We start from the raw sequence: 24,664 nt of genomic DNA, 5'->3' as shown, positions 1-24,664 counted from the left end.
AATAAATAGTGCAAGTATAACCAATCTATATGGATATATCAAATATTTGAACCAGCCATCCTTTTATTAGAAAATACATATGAAAGGAATCAAACACTAGTGTGATAGGTTAGGGTTTTTAAATCAACATTATTTGAAAGTGCATAATTAGTCTATTGTACCCCCATCCCCAAAGCAAGAAGTCACCCACACACAAGAAAATAAATACATTCATCCCTTGGTTTCTGATTGGATAACACACATACACACACACACACACACACACACACACACACACACAAAGCCTCAGTAGTTTCATGGGAGAAAATGCCAAGGTCACACTGAAAGCCACAGCACATAATTGAGGGATGGAAGAGCATTATCCACAGGGTTATATTTCCACCAGCAAAGTGACTTGTCTTCACATATCTAATACAAGCTGCATTATATATCAGGGGCATATTAAGGAAATAGGGAGCTGGGAATCTTATGTGCCATCACAGAGGAACGGCTTGAGCAAGTCAACAGTTCCTGCTCACTTTGGAGATGATTATTCAAAAATCCTTAGGATATGAAGGAGGTTAGCCTTTCTGTCTGAAAGCTTAAGAAATATAGAATAACAAAACTGAAATGCAGAAAATGTGTACTGACATTCATTCTGGACACATACACTGCAACCCCTTTATAGGCATCCCATTTCAACCTTATTTGCAGCGCAACCTGAAGGTGACCACTGTAACTTTGGGAGTCTCTTATGATTTGAAGTGATAACTCGTAGTGCGTGGGCACATCCAGTCCCTAAAAAGTACCTTAGAGATTTTCTTCAAAAGCATATTTATAAATAATTGCTGCACTCAAGATGCCAAGGACATGCTTCATTGTTCTGCTACTGGCAAGAGTTTGTAGCTTAGAAGGCAAATGTAAACATAAACCTGGTTGTTGCTTAAGCACTAGCACATTTTTTTTTCCTCTAGTGCATATTGTTTCTAGTCTCTGGTTTTTAAAAAATATTTAAAGATCTAGTGCTGCCTGCTTGCTTGCCTGTTGTTTTTCCCAACAGATATGACTGCATATCCCAGCAGGTAATTTTCCTGCCACTTGCCCCACCTTATGTATTGCATATATGTCAAGTTTGTATACCAACATACATCATCTTTCATTTTCATAGATCAATAGGTTCCTGGCTGCTTTCCAGGACATGGACAAGTTGGTGCAGAATCTGAAAAAAATATCCAAAAAAAGTTTGGTTTGCTCATATGATGTTCATCAGCATATTTGGTATATGAAAATATTCAGGAACAAACTGAACTTTGGATGTGGTCAAAGCTCAATGAGGATGTGCTGATGATTAGAGAGAAACTGAGATGACCGACTTAATTTTAGATATTCAGCAGGCAAACATTTTTGCAGCTCTGATGATTCATTTTTTACAGAGTTAGTCTACATAAGCATGCAGTTCATCCATTGTCATGTCAAAGTGCATTGTGTCTGGGTTTTTCTTCAAACCAGAATCAGTAGATTTGTTGATAATTTGCAGCATAGTCCAGATATTAAAAGTGACTTAATTCACAGCTACAGGATCAATAACTCCAAGTCAGGCAATGCTTTTTCTGGTAATTGTTCCATGGAAGTGTTCTCTCCCAAGCCTTTCCTAAAGTCACTTCTCCCGTAGTACACAAACACCAGCATCACAACGTTGGGTTCCTAGTGATGTCACCACTTCCCAGTTGTCAATGATAGGATCATAGCATTCAATACTGCTCAGGAGTGAGTTTCCATCATACCTGTATACAATAGAGATTTACAGATGAAACCTTGCTGAGGTCCAGATTTTTGGAGTCAGAACTAGCAGAATACCTTTGTCAGAGGAAAATAAAGCTTTTCTAAGAGCTTTTTAAAGCTATTCAGAAATTAGCACAAGGCAAAGCTTGCTATACAGGTAATCCTCGACTTGCAAGAGTTCATTTAGTGACCACTCAAAGTTACATCACTGAAAGAAGCTGACATATGACCGTTTTTCACACTTACAACTGTTGCAGCATCCCCGTGATCAAAATTCAGACACTTGGCAACTGGTTCATATTTATAACACTTGCAATGCCCCAGGGTCACGTGATCTCCTTTTGCGACCTTCTGACAAGCAAAGTCAATGGGGAAGTCAGATTCACTTAACCGTGTTACTAGTTTAACAACTGCAGTGATTCACTTAACAACTGTGGCCACAAAGGTCGTAAAATGAGGCAAAACTCATTTAACAAATGTCTCACTTAGCAACATAAATTTTGGGCTCAATCATGAGCGTAAGTCCAGGACTCTTATCTACTTTTACTCATACTATTGCGGTACAATAGGCCAATTTTCATTTTTATAAGAAATGTAGGATAAGGACAAGTGCATTTTATTAATATATACTCTGGCAATGCAATCAGAATGCACTGTCATCTTACATACTTCAGTAAGCTGTTGGTTCTGTCAACATGATATAGACATAAAACAGTCTTATTTTTAATCTTTTGGTTTCAAACCTACATCAGAATTCCCCCAAAATGGTCCCCTCCAGGGGTTTCACTTCAGGTGAAACCCTGGGATCTAAGTAACTTGGAGCAAGACATATACTGTACAAGCAAACTGCAGCAATGTGATTGGCCTGTGATATAGCACAGCTACCATCAAAGCAGAAATGACTTTAAAGGGTTTGAATAGGATAACAGATCATGTATTCACACAGTATCTAATTATACCCAAAATTAACGATATTTGTAGATGTAGCCTATAATTCCATAAAACAAAGCAAGTGCCAGGGGTACCCAGAACATTTAAGGTTCATAAATGTTAGTTCCATAAGCACCATCTGCTTACCCAGCTATGGCATAAAGCCTTCCACGGAGCACTGTTGCCCCCACGTAACAGCGGGGTGTTGTCATGCTTGTTACTGTTGTCCAAGAGTCTGTACGAATGTTATAAGCTTCCACAGAAGAGAGATGTGATGTTCCATCAAACCCTCCAACCACATAGATGTGGTCATTCAGCAAGGCTACTCCAGCTCCTGCAAAGAGAAGTAATGAAATATGATAACAAAATAGATGAATTCCTTCTGTTAGACATTAGGGGATTATAGGAGACTGCATAGTCTGCTTTCCATAAGACATGCTAACTTCTATCCTTGTGCATAAAAGTCAACTAGGTGACTTTGCGGCAGTTATTCTCATAGCCTAACCCACCTCACAGGATTGTTGTTGTGAGAAAAAAAGGAGCCAGGAGTACAAAGTTTTGTTTGCTGCCGAGCTATATAATAAAAAGCAGAATAAAAATCTAGTAATAACTGCGTGTGCCTTCATTTTTAACAACTGTTTTTTAATATTCGTGATTACTACTGAAAGTTTAAATTAATGATAAATTAATTTGTGATGAAGATGTTATGTTGTTTCAGGGTATCAAGGAAGTTTACATTTAAAATGTCTGTTAAACATAATAGAGTGAGAAACAATAAGTGATAAAGGGTAAAGATTGCTCTAATATGATGATTTAGAGCAAATTTTGGAAAGAGCTGATCACTGGTAAGCTTGGCAAATGCTACCTCCATAGTTGAATGTATTTTTTTAATGTTTTCAGGAAGCCTGCCTGAGGAAAATATTTCTGCTCAACAGATGCTATCTACTAAATGTGTCTGACAGGATTTCGGTAAAGTGCTGTATACATTTTACAGAAAGATGTTGAGTTTTATTTTATCTCTTTCTCTTATTTAGATTTATTCTACCTAAAAAGCATTTAGATTTTATTCCATAATTTCCTAACCCAATCAGAAATCTCACCTGAGCGTTTAGTAGCCATTGGAGTCACATTTGTCCAATGGCCTGTATGGGGATCATATCGCTCCACAGAATTTAAGATGTTTAGACCATCATAACCACCTAAATGCATACACAAGAGAAAATAAAATAAGTGTCTCTGATTTATATTCAGACTCAGAATAAAAAAAAGAGAAAAAGCAAAAAAGATCCATTGGGGAGTGGAGGGGGGGGAATAGAGAGAAGGAAACACAGATTTGTAGCCACATTGATGTGCAACAATATTATAAAGAGATCCTAAAGTATCCACCTATATTTGGATGCTGAAAAAAAAACCTATCAGTCCTAAACACAAAAGGGCCTTTACTCTGATATGATATCATGCTGTCCTTGAAGGCTGATATAGGAAGATTCCTTGCCTGGAGAAACAATGCCCCTTGATGCTGGAGGCACAGAACTACAGAGCATATGCCTCCCCAGTGGCACTAGCCTTATCTTACCACTATTAAATAAATATCCAAGGCACCCAAGACAATTTTATATCATCCTGTTGTTTTCAGATGCCAACCCTGTTACAACATACAATGTTTTTGGTTCTGTGCGGCAGCATTCAAAATTTATTGGATGATTACTTGCACTATAAACTAGATTTAAGAAGCACCTAGTCTACAATATTAACTGTAATTTGATATAGTTTCTCACCTATTAACCCTTTATATTCTCCTATATTCATTTAATGCTCCTATTCCTTATTTTAGAGTCTTGCTCTTTATATACACTTTTAGTTTTTAATTACATATATTTTATATCTTATAGCTAACAATCATATCCCCCTTCTTTATACTAGTCTATGATTTGATTTACAAATGCCGGCCTGGGACAAATACTGTATAGTGAATAGTGTTATACTTTGTTGCATAACTATTCTAATTGCCTGGACATTCTGGCAGCTGTAGAGCCAATCTAGGCATTACTTGTGGACAGTGGCGTAGCGTGGGTTGTCAGCACCCGGGGCAAGGCAAGTAATTTGCGCCCCCTAAAGCGAGGGCGGCCCGACTGCAGCTGCCCCTGGGTCGGCATCAGTCAAGTGAGGCTCTCCATGCTGGCCTCCTGCCTTCCTCCCGAGGAGGAGCTCGAAGGGCAGCGGGAAAAGGCTCGACTGAAGGGAAGCAGGTGCCGCGGGGGTGGGAGGCGCACCGGGGGCTTCGGGAAGGCGCCGGCTTCCCGGGGCGCTCCAGGCGGAGCAGGAGGACGCGGTGGCGTTGCAGTGGCGGGCAGACGGAGCACAGCGGCGGGGAGCGGCCACAGTCCGGCAAAGGGCGGCGCAGGGCGAGTCAGGACGCCCCCCCAGATGTTGCGCCCGGTGCGGCCGGCCCCCCCTGCACCCCCCACGCTACGCCACTGCTTGTGGAAGAAAGGTTACTCTAAAAGACTTCAATGGTTTTCTTCATACATAAAGTATCAGAATATATTAACTTTAGTATTCCAAAAAAGATGATGGAGAATCATTTTAATTTCATAAAACCCAATTCAACTAGATTTTAATTTGTTACAATAAACTTCTTAGAACATCTCTTTTTCTAGCTGAAATTATGTTACAATGCTGATAAAGTTTTAACCATACAATAGTTTACAGCAGTTTTTTCTTATACAGAGTGCCTTAGTACTCAACTGCTTTGAAACTCATCATATTTGGTATTCAACACATTTTGATGTGAAAAATGTGTCTTGGTACTTTTGTCCTGGAACCAATTAACAATGAGTACCAAGGTACCACCGTATCTCTTAAATGCACAAATATTAAAGAACTGATGCAATCTGACAATTCCTAGGCTCTATCTTGTAGTACTTAATTTAGAGTTACAATTTTGAGATACTGGAATCTTGTATTAAAGGCATTCCAGGTAAAAATATTTTCATACTTGAAATATATACACTATATACAACAGAAAATCTGTGGATGCCTGATTTTGTTTGATGCTTGATGTTTGGTGCAAACTTTTAATACTAGGACATCCAAATAGGAGGGGGTTTACATACCAAGGCAGTAGATAATATTATTCGCCACAACCAGTCCTGCACCTTCACGAGCTGTCTGCATATCTCCCAACATACTCCACTGATCAATATTTGGATCATATCTTTCCATACTGGTATGGCGTCTGCTTCCATCAAAACCTCCAGAAACATAGATCATATCTATAACATAAAAATCTGAAGTCAGTTATTTGAAGAGAAAGGTTTTTCTTTGTCACAATTTTTCTACAATTTTCTTATTATATGTATTATCATTTTACTTTATTTCCAAAGCACCCCACAGTATATTAAGTGAAATATAGAAATTGATAAATAAACACAAGTACAAATGATAAACGCAACTACCAAAGGGAGTAAATATTATATCAAGAATCTGTTTTTTCCATTGGCTTAGAAATCAAGCTAAGAAATTTCTCTGCCATATTAAGAATCATATGCAAAAGTAGATAGAGCTGGGATAAATTTTGGAGTGTATAAAAGATAGAATTTGCCCGTTAAACTTCCTTCTCCAAATTCTAAGATTTCTGTTTCCATGTCTCTGGAGGGAAAAATTAGTAATGCTTGTGGGTTACACTGTTCAAATCTCTGTATTAAACTAATTAACCCCCAGAAATAAGCCTTCCTGAAATTAACCCCCTAAATCAGGAAGACCAAATATTATATACACAAGTGATTGGTTCTCTAGCTTCAAAAATTTTGTCCTAATATCTTTAGGGTATACACATTGAAAATTGCAGCAAAAAGCAAAAGGTATATTTAGGACACTTAAGATAAATAGACAGAGATGTATGCATTTTGAAAATGATTTAAAAGAAAATGATAAAGACTCATATATGATAAAAGATACTGAACATGAAGATTTTGAAGTCAAACTATCATTTATTCAATCTCTCATTCAAACTCTCTAAGTTTGACTTGCTCTTTTCATGTGTAACTGAATCCTTAAAAAAATTATGCACGTCAAATATAGGTATATGTTCCTCCGAACATATGGCAATCAAAGGAATCTATACAGACATTTTCATCCCCCATTTCTGCCATGTATTTATTCTCTTGTAGGAGGTTGGGTTATTACTTTGGTTAATTATTATTGTTGGTAATATTAATATCCAACTCCTGTATAAGAACTCTATTTAGAGAAGCACAAAACATACTGCAGAAATCATGAACAGCAGAAAAAGGAAACAGATCATCTATACAACATCTTCCACAAAATGAATATTCATGTAACTTCATCATCAAGTGCCTGACCACTCGACCCAATATAGCACAACCAACTCAAGCCATAAAACGGATAATTCCACATCAAGAACATCTCAGAAAACACCAACAGTCTATTACAGCCCCATAGAATCAACCTAGTACATGCCAACTAAAGCCCTCCAAAATATCCTAAGTAAAGCAAAAGTTCCAGCAACCTCCGAAGAAAAAATGGGAGTCATTTACAGCGTATAGCATAAAGACTGCAATAGCCAGTATGTAAGACTAGCAGAAGACATGATGAAAACTCTTTAATTTCACAACATGTGGACAGATTTAACCATAGTTTCAGCTGGGAAACTCTGACAATCCTAGAGAATTTCTGCAAACCTGGCACTCAGATAAATTGGCCATCAATAGATACATAGACATAAACAACATCTAGTACTGTGCAAAAGAAACAAGCCAAAAAGGGAAGAAAAATATCAAAACACTCTACACCTGTAGTCAACAGCCAGGTGAACATAGGTTAACACCAGGATTAACATCAGCCCAACAATCAAGAAGTAAACAATACTCCAATTAAGGAACTTCCAAACAAGGTAACAATGAATAGCCCAACCAAAGAACTACCAGACCACTCCCATCAACACTCACAGGGCAAGCCACCAGAACATAAATTGAGAGCAAATCCCAACTCCTTACTAGCACTGATGATGTTACCTAGTTTGGATAATGAACAGTCTGCAAGAAAACAACCAAGCTCAGAGAGCACCAAAGACCCCTTCATTAATACTTATTTCCCACATGTAGATTTCCCCCCCCAAGAATAATCATTAGTTGGTTGTTTTTCAATACATACCTCCTAGAGTTGTGGCCCCTGCTAGACCCCGTCGAACATTCATTGGCGCCACAGAATACCAAATGCTATCTTCTTCAGATGTATAATCTAAGCATTCCACAGAACTCAGACGTGAACGACCATCATAGCCACCTATTACATATATCCGGTCGTGCAAGGAAACTGTAGCAACATAGCGTCTTTTGCGGCTGATGCTCTATGTAAGTTAAAAGAAAGAAAATAGAATCAAATTTTTGCATCTAAAAAGAAATTGGCACTAGCAATTTTCTAGTGCTAGAATGCAGGATCAGGGAGAAAAAATGTAAACTGTATCAACATGGACTAATGTAACAGGGTTTATTTGTAGGTCTTGAGTTCATCTGCAACAATAGTAATCAATTTCCCATCCTTGCCTCTTCAAAATGCAGCACAATTGTGTTGTTCTCAGCATAAGATAAACCTGGTCCCTATGGACCGCAATGAATTCTGGAGAATTTTAATTCAGAGAGAAGACATGTCTTACAAAAAAAACCAGGAAAATGTCTTCTATGTACTTTGAAAATATAAGAAAGTGATATTTCATTTGGAATATTCTTAAACCTTGATTTAGCAATCTTATATACTATATGGTTTTCTCAGTAATCCTTAAATCGTTCTGGAAGCAAATTTTAGAAATGTGAGAAGATGGTTTGCTTAATACTGTCATTCCATTAACAAATACTGAGATGACAGCTAACAACGGTCTGACCTTGAATCAATTCTTGTCTGCATCCATTTGTATTACAATCCATTCACGTAGTAGACTACTACTGTGTTACTTCCCTGAGGTGTATAGACAGGAAGCGACAGTTATCTTCTACTGTTCACAAATAGGGTGTTCCAGTTTTATACCCATTTTTACATGGAGATTTCTAAAAAAACCCATAAAGGTCTCCCTCTGACCAATTTTTTAACCTATTCAAACACTACTGGTGGAAATAAACTAGAGAAAAAAATGTGAAATTAGAAGCATTGGGCAAGGAAAAAATTCTTTACCGGATGCTCTTTTGCACTAAACTTCATCATGCCAAACAATTTTTGCTTTTTTAAAAGGAAGAATGCTCTAGGAATCTTACAGTGCCCCACAGCGGACACCTAATATTTCATGTATGTAAACAGCATGGTGTTGTGTTAAACATATATGATGCAGATAATTACATACTGGTAGGAAGCTCCATTCTTGTGTTTTGGGGTCATATTTCTCCACCACATCAATGGGAGACTGTTGACTTCCAAAACCCCCAATTACTAAGAGAACTTCATTGGCACCTAAATGAAAGAAACCACCATAACGTTACACATCAGTAAGCTTTACAAATAAAAATGCCATAAAAATAAACTTTTAAATAAACCGAAAGCCAGTGTAATATACTACCACAGGAACTGGACTAGAAGTGGAAAGATTTAGGATTTAGCACTTCCCTTAGGCACGAAACCTTTTGGATAAACTTGGACTACTCACTTACTCTTATCTGTAATCAAGGCCAGGGAAAAGCAAGCTGAAAAATCACCCTCACTGTTGCATTATACACTGAAAGTTTTGTATGCAAGCTATGTTACAGCAGTATGAAACAAGTGAAGACTGCAACCAAGCAGGATAAATGCAAAGAAAATAACATTCTAAATAAAGAAGTACAAATTATCTACCATATTCAAATACTTTTTCCTGAAGGAAATAAGATGCTGGCATAGAAACCAGGAAACTGAGAGTTCTAGTCCCACTTTAGTCATGAAAAGTAGCTGGGTGACCTTAGACTAGTCCCCTATTTGTGCCTGTTATTGTGAAGAAAACAGGAGGAGGAAGGAGTATTATATATGAGTTATTTATAAAAATAATAAAGGTGGGACAAAACATCTAAAATAAAAAAATAGCATAAAGCTATCAGAGTATTTTATACTAGGGCTGTACAGCACTTTAGCTGAGTACATAATCATGTAGTAACAATCTGCAACTGCTTAAAGGAACAGAATCTTTTTCTAGGATATATACATGATTGCTTTTTACAGCTGCTATGCAGTTCTGGGAAAAGGAACAGCTGCTTTTATTTTGTATAATCTTTTGAATTACCAAAGTTAAAATATAAACTCTGAGAAAAAAAAAACCCAAAGCAAAACTAAACAAGACAAGGAAAAAACACAAAAAACATACACATAAATTGTCTCCCCTAGTTGAATACTGATAAATGTATTTCAACAATAGTAGATTCCCTCCCCCACGCCTTGTAAAATAGGTCCACAATTTATAAACTTCTCCAACTCTGTTTATCCAACTAATTTGACCTGTTATCTGTCTACTATAAAAAATAACAATAAACCCAAGAGCAAAGTTAAACTTGAAAGAACTCTGTTAACTGGGAACAGCTGCTTTACAGATTTGCCAACTGAGACAGGCAGTCCTCGGGTTATGATGGCAAGTGGGACCAGAATTTATGTTACTAAGCAATATGGTTGTCAGATGACCGCACTGCTTAGCAACAGCAATCCTCGCAATTCTGGTTGCAATCTTAACCCAAAAATAAGTTTTCGAAGAGACCGCATAGACTTGTTTGATGGCAGCTTTATCATTTTTGGTAGTTATTTACTACAGATTGATTTTATGATTTTATCTGATATGCTGTAAGCTGTCTGGAATCAGAAGGCAGCATATAAACATTAGCAAGCAAAAAATAATCAACACATACTCCTAAACATTTAAGAACTATGTAGTTGAGTAATGAACTACCTTTATATTAACATTGAAATCTCCTCCTGTCTTCTTAAAAATCTTCACCAAGAAAGCTTTACTACTTCACTGAACAATTTTGTTCAGATTTTCCACTCCTCCCCTTACTTTCTGTTTGAAAGCTATACTGTATGGAATTGTTAAGCATATTAATCCCTGTTATAACAAATATAATCAAACACTAGAATATAGCAATGCATTTCATTTATATGTTCAATAGATAATAACATATTAACAATAATGTATTTTAAATGTTAATAGCTGATTTTTCCCTTCTTTAATAATATCAATATCAACAAAAATCAAGGTTATCATTGAATACACAGTTGAAAGGCAATTCAACTGCCATGCTTGTTCATGAAACAAATTATCCTTCTCTCTCTTTTCAAAAACTATTCTTGCTAACACGAGCCACATAATTGTGAGTCATTTTCTGACAATCTGATTTTTTATTCTGCAGCTATGCATTTGCTTCCTACCTATGTTTTATACTTGCTTTTGGTGAGCTCATTCTATTGTATTCAGTTAATTGTTTCAATTAGGAAAATAATTTTGAGGCCACACTATATTTCATAATAACCACTGTAATTTATTCCAGGTAGTACACCAAATATATATTTCATCAACAGTTCTTAGATCTACAGTATGGGTCCCAACCCCATGTCTGCAGTCCATTGCCAGGCGACAGCCCATTGGGAACTGGGCTGCAGAAGTGGTGGGTGCGTGTGTGGGAATGAGTTCACAGTTGCATTTATAAAAGCAGTGTGTGTGCAGGAAACCACCCACTCTCTCACCCCACTATTGCTGCTGCCAGAAAGGCTGAGGACCGCTGATCTACAGCACCTAAAATTAGGCAAGGCCAATCATTTATCCATCCATCTGAACTAGACAGACACAGCATACTGATGACTAAGCACAAAAATCTCACTTGTATCATTTTTCTTCAAACATCTGTGTTTTGGGCTTGAAGGTACATGGTGATTTCCCCCTATGAAGGTTTATAAATTAAATAAATTATGCTTAAAACATTGCTTCCCCTATATTTTAATTACTCACAAATTATTTAGATTATGTTTTGCATTTATTTTTATGGAGCAAACGGGAATTGTCCTGTTTGAAACTCAAATTATTTCAACAAGTGATCTCTTCAAAACTTTAACTATTTCAGCATTTTGAAGGATTGCTATTCACATGGAAACATAAAATATTTCTGATTATATATATTTGATACTTATTTAATTTGTATCTTGTCTTTTTTTCTTACAAATAACTCAACATAGCAAACATATCCAACACATTCCTCCAATTTTCCTCACAACAACAACAAAGTGAGGTGGTTTGAGCTAAGAGTGGTCCAAAGTTAACTAGATGGCTTTCATGGCTAAGGTGGGACTTCATTCATGGTCTCCTGCTTTCCAGTCTGGTGCTTTTACCACTAGACCAAATTGACTCCCAAAACAGGTTAATTACTTGTTTCCAATAATTATTTAATTCATTTGAATCAGAAGAATACAATTCTACACTTTGAGAGTAACAGGTTTTTTTTATTCAAACAGAACATCTAATTTTGCTTAGCATTTTTCATTCATATAAGACACATAGCTCTGAATAATATATGGCATATCCTTATATATTGTATATCTTTAACTTATCAAGCCCAGTATCTTTTGCAGCAGTGTTAACATAACACTATGAATCTATTAACCCTAAACCTGGCAATCGACAAAAGACAATAAACACAAGAATGGAACATGGTATTTCCTTCTTCTTAAATGTTGATTTAAATCTTTTGCCACTTACCTAGACGTGCTCGGGTTCTGGGGCCCTGCATTTGGCTCCGGAGTTCAGGTCTTAAATGAAACTTTTTAGCTTCATCTACAAGGTCTCTGCACTGTAAACTACATCGGATAAAAGGCTGGGGAATTATAACAAGATTATATAATTTTTACAATATATACAGGTTTGTAATACCACAGAGGTACACTTCCTTATGAAAACAACAAAAAGAAGAACATTTGTATTTATATTAAAACATTATTTTTAAAAGGAATAATTAGACATATACAAATTTGTGTTGCAGTAGCAGAAGGAACCCATTCTAAAGCTAAACAATTATGCTACTATAAAATTGCTGAGTTTTAGACTATTTCTTTTACACTAATGAATCATCTTTACCACAAGTATTAATTCTGATCAAACCACTTGGGTGAAAGACATCTTTGAAGGACAGATGCAGTACCAAAAACATAATGTAAAGTCACTTTTACTCTCAGTGTATTTAAGAGAAGCCCTCCATTGTTTGTGTTTGATCTGCTTTCAGTTCACTTGAAAAAAGATATAGCAAAATTGGAAAAAAAGCAATCAAAATATCTGAGAAACTGCAATAGCTTTCCCAAAGAAATGGTATCTGAGGTTTCTTCAATATGGAGCCAAGGCAAGTAATGCCTGACCAATATAAATTGCACATGATATGAAAAACATGGAGAGAAAGCTTCCCTCCCCCCTCGGTGTTAGAACATAGTAGCATCCATTGAAACCTGAACAGATAAAAATAGGCTAAATTCAGGAATCCATGGGGGAGGGGATGCCTAGCAAAATATGCATTCTGATGTAAATTTAATTCCTTTTGTATTTACATGCTGTGCTGTAATATAAATACACAATTCATAAAATGCTAGGGAATTCCTGGAAGCTTGGTATTCAGACAAATGAGCCATCAACAGACAGAGAGATAAACATTTACACACCATTCAGAAAAAGACAACAAAAAAGCTAAGAAGGAAACAAAACACCAGAACACATCTTTTCCACCAGTCAGTAAGCAGGGGTTTACACCACTTTCTAGCATTGATGATGTTACTTAAATTGGGTAATGAAATGTCTTCAAACAACTAAGCTCAGATAGCACCAAGGACTCCCCAGATACTAAAAGGCAGCTTGAAGTTTCTCTATTTTGGCATGTGAACAGGAATGAGTGCTTATCAATTGCAGAATTTGCTGGAAACAGATATGTTGATGATTATTGAGATAAACAATTAAAAAAGGGACCAGTCACATTCATGGAAAAGTGACCCTCCCTTTTGTTGGATCCAATTCCATAAATGTATTGCAGAGAAGCAGGGAAGCACAAATGCAGAACCTGCCTGTGATTCATTAAAACAGAAGAGTCTTCTTCCAGTCAACCATCTGATCTGCAAAGGCATGTAGCTGCTTTAGTAAGTTGCAGGTCAGATGTACATGTGCTCTGAAGCATCTTTTTGGAATGGAATCTGAAGCACTGCACAGTTTTAGATTCTACTACTCCAATTAGCTCTTTTTATTTTAAGAATCACAGACAACATACCATGCTTTAAATACCAGCTGCTATGAAGCAACAGTGGAGGAAGAGTATCGCCCTTCTCTCCATAATTGTGAGCACCCTAAATATATCAAAATTGACTGGTATTCATATTATTAGATGAATTACTGGCCTGATCCTACATGGTTCATCTTATATTCTTATATGTTGTTAACTGACTTCAGATTTTTTAAATGGACACCCAGAGACTGATTTTTTATTAGTCTGAAGGGGCCTTTGGAAATGTATTGATCTGTATTCACTGCAGGTGAATTTAAAATCATGAATATTCCTTTCAGTGCTCAAACAAATGCCTTATATTTGCTAACATTGACATTCCTCAATGAACAAAGTACTTGCAAGCATTTCATGAAAAGCAGAAAATATCCCAAAGTGAATAAACGTTGTAGTGCAATAGTGATACTACTAATAATGGATACTTTCAGACATAGTATTACTATAATGGACAAGGTCTTCCCTAACTATGATCATAATATTAAACTGCAGTTCTCCAGACAAGTTTAATAGTTAGACATACTTTGAACTGTAATAACATTTGGAAAAGCACAACTTGCCTACCATAACTGTATTAACCATTTCTAAAAGATGAGTAATATAGAATCTGGACCAACCTCAGTATCTAGGACATCGGTGATATAGCGTGGGGTTAGAAGTGGCATGCGTACGTATTGCAAAAGCTCTGGTAAAGAGGCTTCCCGTTCCTGTTTTGAGTGCTTCACCCAATTAATAACTGCTTCAAAGACAGGCTCTTCAGAAGCAACCTGTAAGAAAAGAAGCAAAACTCCTCAGACTTTTGCAAAAAGAGTTGGCTATGATTCAAGATAGTCCCCTGGCAGCTCAAACAGAGGTTGCATTTGTACTGTGGGAAAACTGCTTAGCAAATTATGATTGCTAGAAAAAACCCAATCATATATTACAAGTATCTGTCTACCACCAAAAATCTGTAGAGTTGTCTTATGACTGTCACAAATAAAAAAGGATGAACATGTGACGTGTAATTCCAAGATGTCATATGATTAAAAGCAGAGGACTCCGTTCCTAATATAATCATTGGATTTAAGGCTTTTTCTGGAGGAGGTTTGGTCCTCTCTAAAGGGAGGGCAGTTCTCGTTGGCAGCCTCAGAAGAAATAATTAAAAAAAGTTTCACAAATGTTCATTTTTTAAAAAAATGTTGAAGCATTCAAATAGGACTTTTAACCAGTTTGCCCTGATGATTAAGGCATGAAGCTAGAAACCAGGAGATTGTAAATTCTAATCCTATTTTAGGCATGAAGGCTGGTTGGGTGAAACTGGGTTGGGGAAAATAGGAGAAGGAAGGAATACTAAGTACGTGTTCACCACTTTGAGTTATATATAAAAATAATAAAGGAGATAAAAATAAATAATAAAAAACAAGAGCTTCCCATGTTTCCCATTAGACAAATACATTAACATGAAAAGTAAGCAATGGCTAGTGTGCAAACAACCTTATCACACTGCATTGAAAAAGCTGCTTTAAATGTATTTTTATATTCTCAAAATAATACAAAAATCTTGTTTATACAGCTCGACAAATACATGATTGGTTTGCATTCATCACATTCGGAATTAAATATTATTTGCTTTAAACTGCAGTAACGGATGAATTCCTACCTGAATTTCATCGCACTTTATGAGTTTTTCCACTTCTTCTTGACTGAGGAGGATAAACTCTTCATGTTGTACTACATCTGGAAAATGCTTCTGACTAAAAACCTCTGCTGCCAGCATTAAATCAACACAATTATGCGTTTCAGCAAAATCACGAATACCCAAACAATTAGAAGGATCCAACTGGCTTTCCAGAAATTCACAGCAAGCCTGCTTTACTCCTACAAGAAAATAAAATAATGGTTGACACTTTGATTGGTCAAATCACAATTCTGAAAAATTACCAGGGAATCAAATTTAAATTAAAAGTGAAAAGGTGCAATATTTATTTCTATTGAACAGCAACATAAACAAGTGTAATGTTATTATTGGGTTTCAAGTGTGGTCAAGAAAATTTATATCTTTACAAGTTGATGTTGCTTTTTTACAAAAGACACATCTAAAGGAAATGATTAATCTTTGCTTAGAGTGTCAGCCTCTGCTTCGCTTACTTGCTATCGGCTGCCATAGAAATGGGGTGGGTGGGGGCATGGTATTTGGGATGGGAATAAATGGTACTGGATGTGATATGGCAAAGGGAGTTTTCTTTCTTCTGTGCATGCTGATGCTCGGTGTTTGGACCTGGTCAAGGCCAACCATCCTGCATACCAACGTGATTTGCTGTCTGGAGATGCAACCCACATGACACCTTAGGGAGTTGCAGCTTGGACACTGGGGTGGGGGTCATTAGAGGGAAGGGGTTGGGTAATCGTTTGATATGTATGTATTTGCGCCTTTCTGATTCAGATCTTGCTTTATTTTCGTTGCTATCTTTTCATAACCAATAAAAGTACTTTTTAATTCCACAAACAATGGAGTTGGGAGTTTTCTTTCTTGGTTACTGAAGGAGGCAGCCCTGACATTAAACAAGATCTCACTTCGCGCTCATTCCAGAGCTAACGCCTTTCGAGGGGAATGCACTTAAAACAAAAACCCACCAAAGAAATGTCCAATCCAGGCAGTGACCAGGAGGACTACATGGGGGATGTCGGATCCTCATGCCCCTTGGAAACGGAATGGATGGCTGAGCTGAACTTGGAGGAAAAGTCCGTTCGTCCCCGGTGGTCACTGGGAGTGGGGCAGAGGAGTGATCATGAGGAGATTCTGGTCGGAGTTACCACAAGCTGACGCTGGCAACTTAAGGCTGCCTGGCAGGAAGCCGATCAAGAGGACCACATGATGTCCCATGCTTTGAAACTTTTTCAGGAGTGGATAGAGGGGCTGCACGCAACCTGCAGCGCTGGTATGAGATGGCAGCAGATATTGAAATCGACCTAGCCAGGAATAAATACCGGGGAGGCAGTGATAAAGGTAAAAATCCCCCTCCCACCCCCCCAAAGGAGCTCCGAGGGGAGGAAAGAGATGGTCTCAAGCAAATCCCGATCTACTGCTTGTTTCCGATGCGGGAAGGAGGGGAACTGAGCAGCGAACTGCTACTCAAAAATTGGCCCCAAACCCACCACTGCTGGAGAGAAGAAACCAGACAGACAGACAGCGAAACGAAAGGATGCTGCCTTGAAAGGGGTGGAAGCTGTTGAGGATTTCCCTCCCAGCCAGGAGTAGGAAGAACCCTTCTTTCCTTTAGGAGAAAGTGAAACTGACTCCGATGACGACCACTTGGTAAGTTTCCGATTGGGCCCCATGACCATTCCAGTAGAACTTAAAGTGCCCTCTACTGGAGCCCAAGGGAAAATGCTGGCCCTTTTACATTCTGGATGCACCCATTGTGTAATTAGCCCAGAAGTGATGGAGAAAATGAGGACTTTGAAAGTACCAATTGCCTTTTGCCAATTAGACGGGTTGGTGGCTGGGGGAGCCCCTGCTCATTTTGTAATGGAACCAATAGAAATGTGGATGGGGGATCACCAAGAAACCTTGAGTTTCATCATTGCACCTGGGATGGATCGGCCCCTCATCCTGGGATTACCCTAGCTATGGAAATGGAACCCGTAGGTGAACTGGAGGAAAGGGTGGTTACGCATCCGTTCTGCTAAACCTCCAGAAGGGAAGGGGAGGATCTCCCACATAGCCAAGACCGAACCAAACCTAGCTGCAGCAGTGCAAGAAAAAAATTGAGGGGGAAGAAAAAATTCCCAAAGAATATTGGGACCTCAGGGAGGTTTTCAGTGAAAGGGTTTCCGATAAACTACCCCCCACCGCTCTATGGACTGCAGCATTGAGATCCTCCCAGGGGAAAAACTCCCTAAGCCTGAAATTTACTCAATGACCCCATGTGAAATGGAGGAATTACGGAAGTTCATTGACAAAAATTTAAAAAGGGGGTTCATACAACCAGCTAGACGAGTAGTCGCACCTGTATTGTTCAGAGAAAAGATGGCTCTTTGTGTTTGTGCGTTAACTATAAAAATCTTAATGCCATTTACGTGGAAAACATTTACCTGATGCCACTCATGAAAGACATGTTAGCCCAGTTGGGCAAAGGGAAAATTTTCACAAAATTGGACCTAAAGGAAGTCTACTACAGGGTCAGAATCAAAGAGGGAGATGACGGGAAAACTGCTTTCAACTGCCCTTTGGGATGTTTCCAGTTTAGAGTACTTCCATTTGGACTGCAGGGGGCGCCAGCAGTTTTTGTGCAATTAATAAATGAAGTTTTGCATGAGCACCCGTACAAGGGCGTGTTAGTCTACCTTGACGACATCCTTATCTACACAGAAACACGTGAGGAACACGTGACTTTGGTGTGCTTGGTCTTTAAAAAATTCCGGGCCACTGAACTTTATGCCAAATTGTCTAAATGTGAATTTCACCAGGAGAAGATCGATTATTTGGGATACCGTATATCCCACAAGGGTATCGAAATTGACCCGGCAAAAGTCCAGGCCATCACTGAGTGGGCAGCTCCTTGCACCCACAAGCAACTACAAAGTTTTTTGGGATTTGCAAATTTCTATCGCCAATTTATCCCCTCGTTCGCTAGCATCGCACTGCCAATTACAAATCTCCTAAAATCAATGGGGGAGGTTAAACCTACTCCGGGTAAGCCTCTGAACTGGACTATGGAATGTCATGAAGCTTTTGAGAAATTAAAGCAACTTTTCGCAGCTGAGCCTGTTTTGAAACACCCAGACATGGATACACCATTCATGCTTCAGGCTGATGCCAGTGACATGGCAGTGGGGGCAGTATTACTCCAAACAAATGCAGAGGGGAAATTACAACCTTGCGCTTACACCTCACGTAAACTTACAGAAACTGAAAGGAGATGGGCCATATGGGAGAAGGAAGCTTTCGCTGTCAGATGGGCCTTGATGACCTGGTGACATTTCCTAGAGGGAGTGAAACACCCTTTTGAAGTATGGACTGATCATAAAAACTTGGAAGCATTGAAGACCTCATGCAAGCTCTCACCTAAACAAATACGCTAGGCACAGCATTTCAACCTTTCAACTTTACCCTCAAATACATCCCGGAAGAACTTTATGGCTGATGCCTTGTCCAGGCTTCCCCAGTACAATAGTTCCAGGCCTACCATGGTTCATCCAGTCATCCCAGCTAAGAATCTGGCTGCCCCAATGGTTACTAGGAGCCAGGGCCCAGTAGACTTGGATGTGACCGCTGACTTGATGGACAAAGTTAAGGAAGGTCTTGGGTCCAATAACTGGTTCAAAAAACATTCTGATGAATGCACCATGAAAGATGGACTGGCTTGGGTAGGAGCTAAATTGTATGTTCCTGCCAGCCTGAAACCTGCTGTTCTTCAACGGGCTCATGATTCGAGAATAGCAGACCATTTTGGATTTGTAAAAAATTTGCATTTGATTAAAAGGCAATTTTGGTGGCCTTCCTTGAAAAAAGACATTGAGTCCTACATAGCCAGTTGTCCCGTCTAAATTGTTTATTTTACATGTATATAGGTTGCATGAAGTGCCTAAACGCATTATTTCGGACAGGGGGGTCCAATTCACCTCCCACTTTTGGAAAGAGTTCCTGAAATTGATTGGCTCTGCCCAGGGACTAAGCTCCGCCCACCATCCGCAGACTAATGGGGCTTGTGAACGGGCTAACTCGGTTCTGGAGCAGTACCTTCAGTGTTTTATATATTATCAACAGGATAATTGGGCTGAACTTTTAATACATGGGGAGGTGGCGTACAATAATTCAGTGCAAAGCAGTACTGGAATGACCCCTTTTAAAGTTGTGTTTGGTCAGGACTTTGTGCCGATTCCTGAATTTCCTCAAGAAAAACCGCAAATTTTATCCTTATCCAAGTGAAGAAATCAACTTCGGCAGTTTTGGTCCATCACCCGCAAAGCTTTAGACGCGGCTCACCAAGCTCACAAAAAACAGGTGGATAAAAAAAGGGCCAAGCCAAAAGAGTACAAAGTTGGGGATAGGGTGTTTTTGTCAACCAAGTTTCTGCAGACTACCCAGAAATCAAAGAAGCTGGGCCCGAAATACGTGAAAATATTGTGAAAATCATAAATCCTGTATCAGTAAAATTGGAGTTGCCAAAGACCCTTAGGAGAATTTATCCTGTATTTCATGTGAACCTGCTAAAACCAGAGCACACTTCTTCCTTTTGTCCGCCCCAACCCTCACCCCCGGTTCCTCTTATTGAAGGAGAGCAACATTTTGAAGTTAAAGAAATCTTAGATTCCAGAAAGTATCGAGGACGCATTCAATATTTGGTATCCTGGAGACATTTTCCCCCTTCCCAAGCTGAATGGGTGGACAAATCCCATTTCAGGGCTCCCAACTTTTACAGATGTTCTACACCAAATATCCTGATAAGCCTTGAATTTCATATACATGCTAATGCTTGTTATTGTTATTTGTGTTGCTTTCTCTTTTTATTTCTCCAGGGATGATATCCTTTTCTGAAGGAGGGTCAGATGTCAGTCTCTGCTTCGCTTACTTGCTATCGGCTGCCATAGAAACGGGGTGGGTGGGGGCATGGTATTTGGGATGGGAATAAATGGTACTGGATGTGATATGGCAAAGGGAGTTTTCTTTCTTCTGTGCATGCTGATGCTCGGTGTTTGGACCTGGTCAAGGCCAACCATCCTGCATACCAACATGATGATGCTGTCTGGAGATGTAACCCACATGGCACCTTAGGGAGTTGCAGCTTGGACACTGGGGTGGGGGTTATTAGAGGGAGGGGGTTGGGTAATCATTTGATATGTATGTGTTCACGCCTTTCTGATTCAGATCTTGCTTTACTTTCATTGCTATCTTTTCATAACCAATAAAAGTACTTTTTAATTCCAAAAACAATGCAGTTGGGAGATTTCTTTCTTGGTTACTGAAGGAGGCAGCCCTGACATAGAGATTGGGTTGAAGAGGTGTATTTTTTATTTCAATCAAGGTAAAACTAATGGCCATTATGTCATACACTTCTTTTTATAAATTCAATAAGCTGTATTTGACATAAATGCCACTTCTTAATTCCAGTTTATAAAACTACTGATATAAGTATGGTTATGATCAATATTTATAGTCTGAATTTAGACTCCGCTGCCATATTTTTTGACATTTTAAGCATCTCTAGAATGAATCACATATTGATTGTACTAGTACAGATCATCAATTATATGAAAACTATTAAATGGCCATTCAAAATATTCAGCATTCAGAATTAAGCAAATGGAGAAGCTGGAACTTTCAGAATCAGTCGTAAGTAAATACCACTCATTCGGTGCTATCACAACTTTGAGAAGTTGCTGAATGAATGGTCGGTAAGCAAGGTCTATATGCTATTTTAATACATCTTTAATTTACTAACTTTAGTATGTTTGTAAAGTTCTGTTCATTTTTGTACACTGAAGGTGTCTGGACAATGCAACTGATCCTTGATTCCTGCTTTATACAATTTGTTTCTGGCATTACCTTTCAGCTGAAGTAGACAGGCTGCAGGGAGTAACTCCTGAACATTTTCTACCGTCACATGGACAGTCTCTGTATATACAAAATCCAGCAGTATTTCCATAGTTGAGGCTGTTAGCCCTTGGATATCCACATAGGGTTTATCTTTCTCTGAAAGCTACAAATTACAAGTAAAGTATGTTTAATTATGAGGATTTATATTAATGATCTTTACTGGGTTATGGAAACTAATTTGGAAAATATAAGTATGGGTAAGAGGAAATAAGCACTTATTCAAACTTTACATGTACTATAAAAATAATTATCATTAAAAGTGCACCCTTGAAAGACTATAACAAAGACACAAATATCTTAGTGCTTTTTCCCAGGAGCTTAAGATATTTCATTCACCATACCAATTAAAAGGAACTTCTCTTTTATATATACATTACAACAAAATCTTCCTTCTGTAAAAAAAAGTTGCTAGTCTACAAAATATAATTTATTGAAATAAAATATATTTATTGTTGATATCTGTACTATTTCTGGTCTAGATAAGTAGCATTCATAGTTTTATTTCAGGTCACCCAGAGACACATTTGGCAAAGTTAATTCACTAAGTGTTAATTTACAAGCATGAATTTACAACAAATACAATTTCAAGCCGTATAATATTCCTGAAGAAATAATATATAATATCAAACATTTTGCTTTTTAGAAAATAATTTAACTTTCATTCATTTCAATCTTTTTTTAATAGTACTTCAACATACCTTTGTCTTATAAGTTTAGAATTCATAAAGGTAAAGATTTCCCTCTCACATATGTGCTAGTCGTTCCTGAGTCTAGGGGGCGGTGCTCATGTCCGTTTCAAAGCCGAAGAGCCAGTGCTCTCCAAAGACATCTCCATGGTCATGTGGCTGGCATGAATAAATGTCAAAGGCGCACGGAACGCTGTTACCTTCCCACCAAAGATGGTTCCTATTTTTTCTACTTGCATTTTTACATGCTTTCGAACTGCTAGGTTGGTAGAAGCTGGGATAAGTAATGTGAGCTCACTCTGTTACGCGGCACTAGGGATTCGAACTGCCGAACTGCCAACCTTTCTCATCGACAAGGTCAGCGTCTTAGCCACTGAGCCACCGTGTCCCTTAACTAAAATGTAACCAAAGTATAACATAAATACTTTTTAAAATTATTTGCTTATAGATTTCAAATATATGTTAGAATTGTGGTTACCAAAGCATCACATAAGAGTGCAAGTTAAGGATCTTCTAATTCAAATGTATTGCCATCTAATAAATACTCACATATTATTTGATTATATATACATACAAAAAAGTATATAAAATGTGAAAGGAGGAAAATATTATGAAAAAACAAGATACAAACTAATGAAATTCTCAAATACCCCAAGAGACTTATTCTTTATAACCCTATAGGAAAAAAGCCACTAAAGAAGATACATAGTTGTGCAAAACCCATGAAGTTGGCCTTCCAATTTTTGCTCAAACGAAATGGCCCAAGTTGTAAAAGGGCCCAAGGTTTAATATTGAACTTCATATCAATCTTTATACAAGTTGAAATATGCCCAAATATATATAATTAAATTGTAGGAAGAAGAGACATTGTTACCTACGCATTACATTGTTAAGTTGTCAATTATTATGATTATTACACTGTAACAATTCAAAGTTACTGGGCAACATTCAATTCTAAAAAAACATGACTAAGATAATGTTTGAGTTATATATTTTAGTTGCCGATTTTAACCTCTGAATAAGAATACTCATAATCACAGCCCAAACACATATAAAATTGTTTAAAAGCAAATCCCATTGCCTTACTTCCAGATTACACACAGAACTGCAGCTGTACAATACAATTCTATGGACATGTACTGGGTAAATCTCAAATAATGCAATGAGTGTTATTTCCAGGAAGGTTTATACTTAAATTGCAGTGATATTTTTAAGTGTTAAGTCTCTGGCACATGTTACTCGTATGGAAAAAAAATCCCCCCCAATATGTTTGATGTTTATCTTACCTACCTCACTTGTGAACATAGCACAGAAGTAGTCACTGCAAGCAGCTAATACAATACGATGAGCTGGAAAATCTTTTTGTTCCACACGCAGAGTCACATCACATAGTGTGTTACTCTTTCGCAAAGAGTTCATCGCATTAAGAATGGACTTGGCATGTGAATTAGTCATTATATCTTTAGGAGCCATAGTCTTAGCCCAGCCAACAAGAGTGTTGAGAAGGCAGATTCAGAGTATGAATAACCTGTGAAGAAAAGTTTTTTTTTAAAGGGTGGACGGCTACAAGTTAGTTAACAAAGTACTACAAATATGTACTGAGTTTGATTTGTTTTACTCTAAAAGAAAGATTGGGTATTTTATACACTACAAATTTGGTAGTCTATTTTTCATGTTCAAGATTGCAACCTTCAACATACACTTGAAAGTACTTCAGCAAATATGCCTTCCTAGAGCATAAGCTTTACTTGACGTTTTGTAAATGAAAAACAAAGCCATATTCACATTATAAATATAAACTTTTCCGGCTAATTCAACAAGAAATTCATTCCACTTGAGCTCCTGCTGGAGAACACCAGGGACATTCCCGATTGGATACAAATACAAAGACCCAAATTAAGGAAAGGATGCTTCTGTCCCAACCCAACCATCTCTATGTCAACCGACAGATTTAGCCACCGGTGCAAATAATTTTGCCAATACGGATCTCACTACCCACCGGAAGAAAATACCTTTATTCTCCAACCTGGGAAGCTGCGATATAATTGTATATTCATATATAACTGCGGAGAGGGAAGGACGCCTTCCGCAAGCCCTAATTAGCACCGATTTTTGTAGAAAGAGACTGCAAACGAGGGCAGAGGATTCACCTGCTCTGTTTCTGACGCTTTTACTTATCTGCAGAGCCCTGCCGGATACCGGTGAGCTCTTTAAGCCATGCAGTCAAAACAGGGTCCCTCTTCTACTGAGCCGAGCAGGGAAAAGAACCGCCGGCGAAACATCTCTCTCTCTCTCTCCTACCCAAATTCACCACCATAACATTTTCATGAGGGGAGAAACTCCCACTTCCTCAGCCCCCCACGTCGCCTTCCTCTTTCACATTAGGCGCGGGCCGATTGCGTCACCGCTCGCGCCGAGGCAGAGACCAAAAAAAGGCTGGT

General features: G+C 38.2%; 1 protein-coding gene across 5 annotated transcripts; it reads right to left on the bottom strand.

Annotated features, from left to right (window-relative positions):
• Window positions 1-26: 26 nt before the first annotated feature.
• KLHL12 (kelch like family member 12) lies at window positions 27-24,664 on the bottom strand. Of its 5 annotated transcripts, none has more exons than XM_081947497.1 (12): window positions 24,223-24,664; window positions 23,514-23,751; window positions 21,487-21,640; window positions 15,598-15,815; window positions 14,576-14,725; window positions 12,407-12,521; window positions 9,047-9,153; window positions 7,867-8,062; window positions 5,808-5,966; window positions 3,792-3,890; window positions 2,839-3,025; window positions 27-1,763 (listed from the first exon to the last, which is right to left on the bottom strand). In XM_081947497.1, the coding sequence occupies exons 2-12, from the start codon at window positions 23,694-23,696 to the stop codon at window positions 1,637-1,639; spliced, it is 1,695 nt and encodes a 564-aa protein (XP_081803623.1). In that variant the 5' UTR covers window positions 23,697-23,751; window positions 24,223-24,664; the 3' UTR covers window positions 27-1,636. The 5 variants fall into 5 exon arrangements, with proteins under 5 accessions (XP_081803623.1, XP_081803622.1, XP_081803624.1 ...); XM_081947496.1 differs by having other exon boundaries at window positions 24,236-24,664; XM_081947498.1 differs by having other exon boundaries at window positions 24,416-24,664.

Source organism: Natrix helvetica, assembly GCF_964273705.1.
Source record: "Natrix helvetica genome assembly, chromosome: 3".
Taxonomy (NCBI): domain Eukaryota; kingdom Metazoa; phylum Chordata; class Lepidosauria; order Squamata; family Natricidae; genus Natrix; species Natrix helvetica.
The sequence above is the reverse complement of the archived record's forward strand: the minus strand, read 5'-3'. Positions and strand labels throughout refer to the sequence as shown.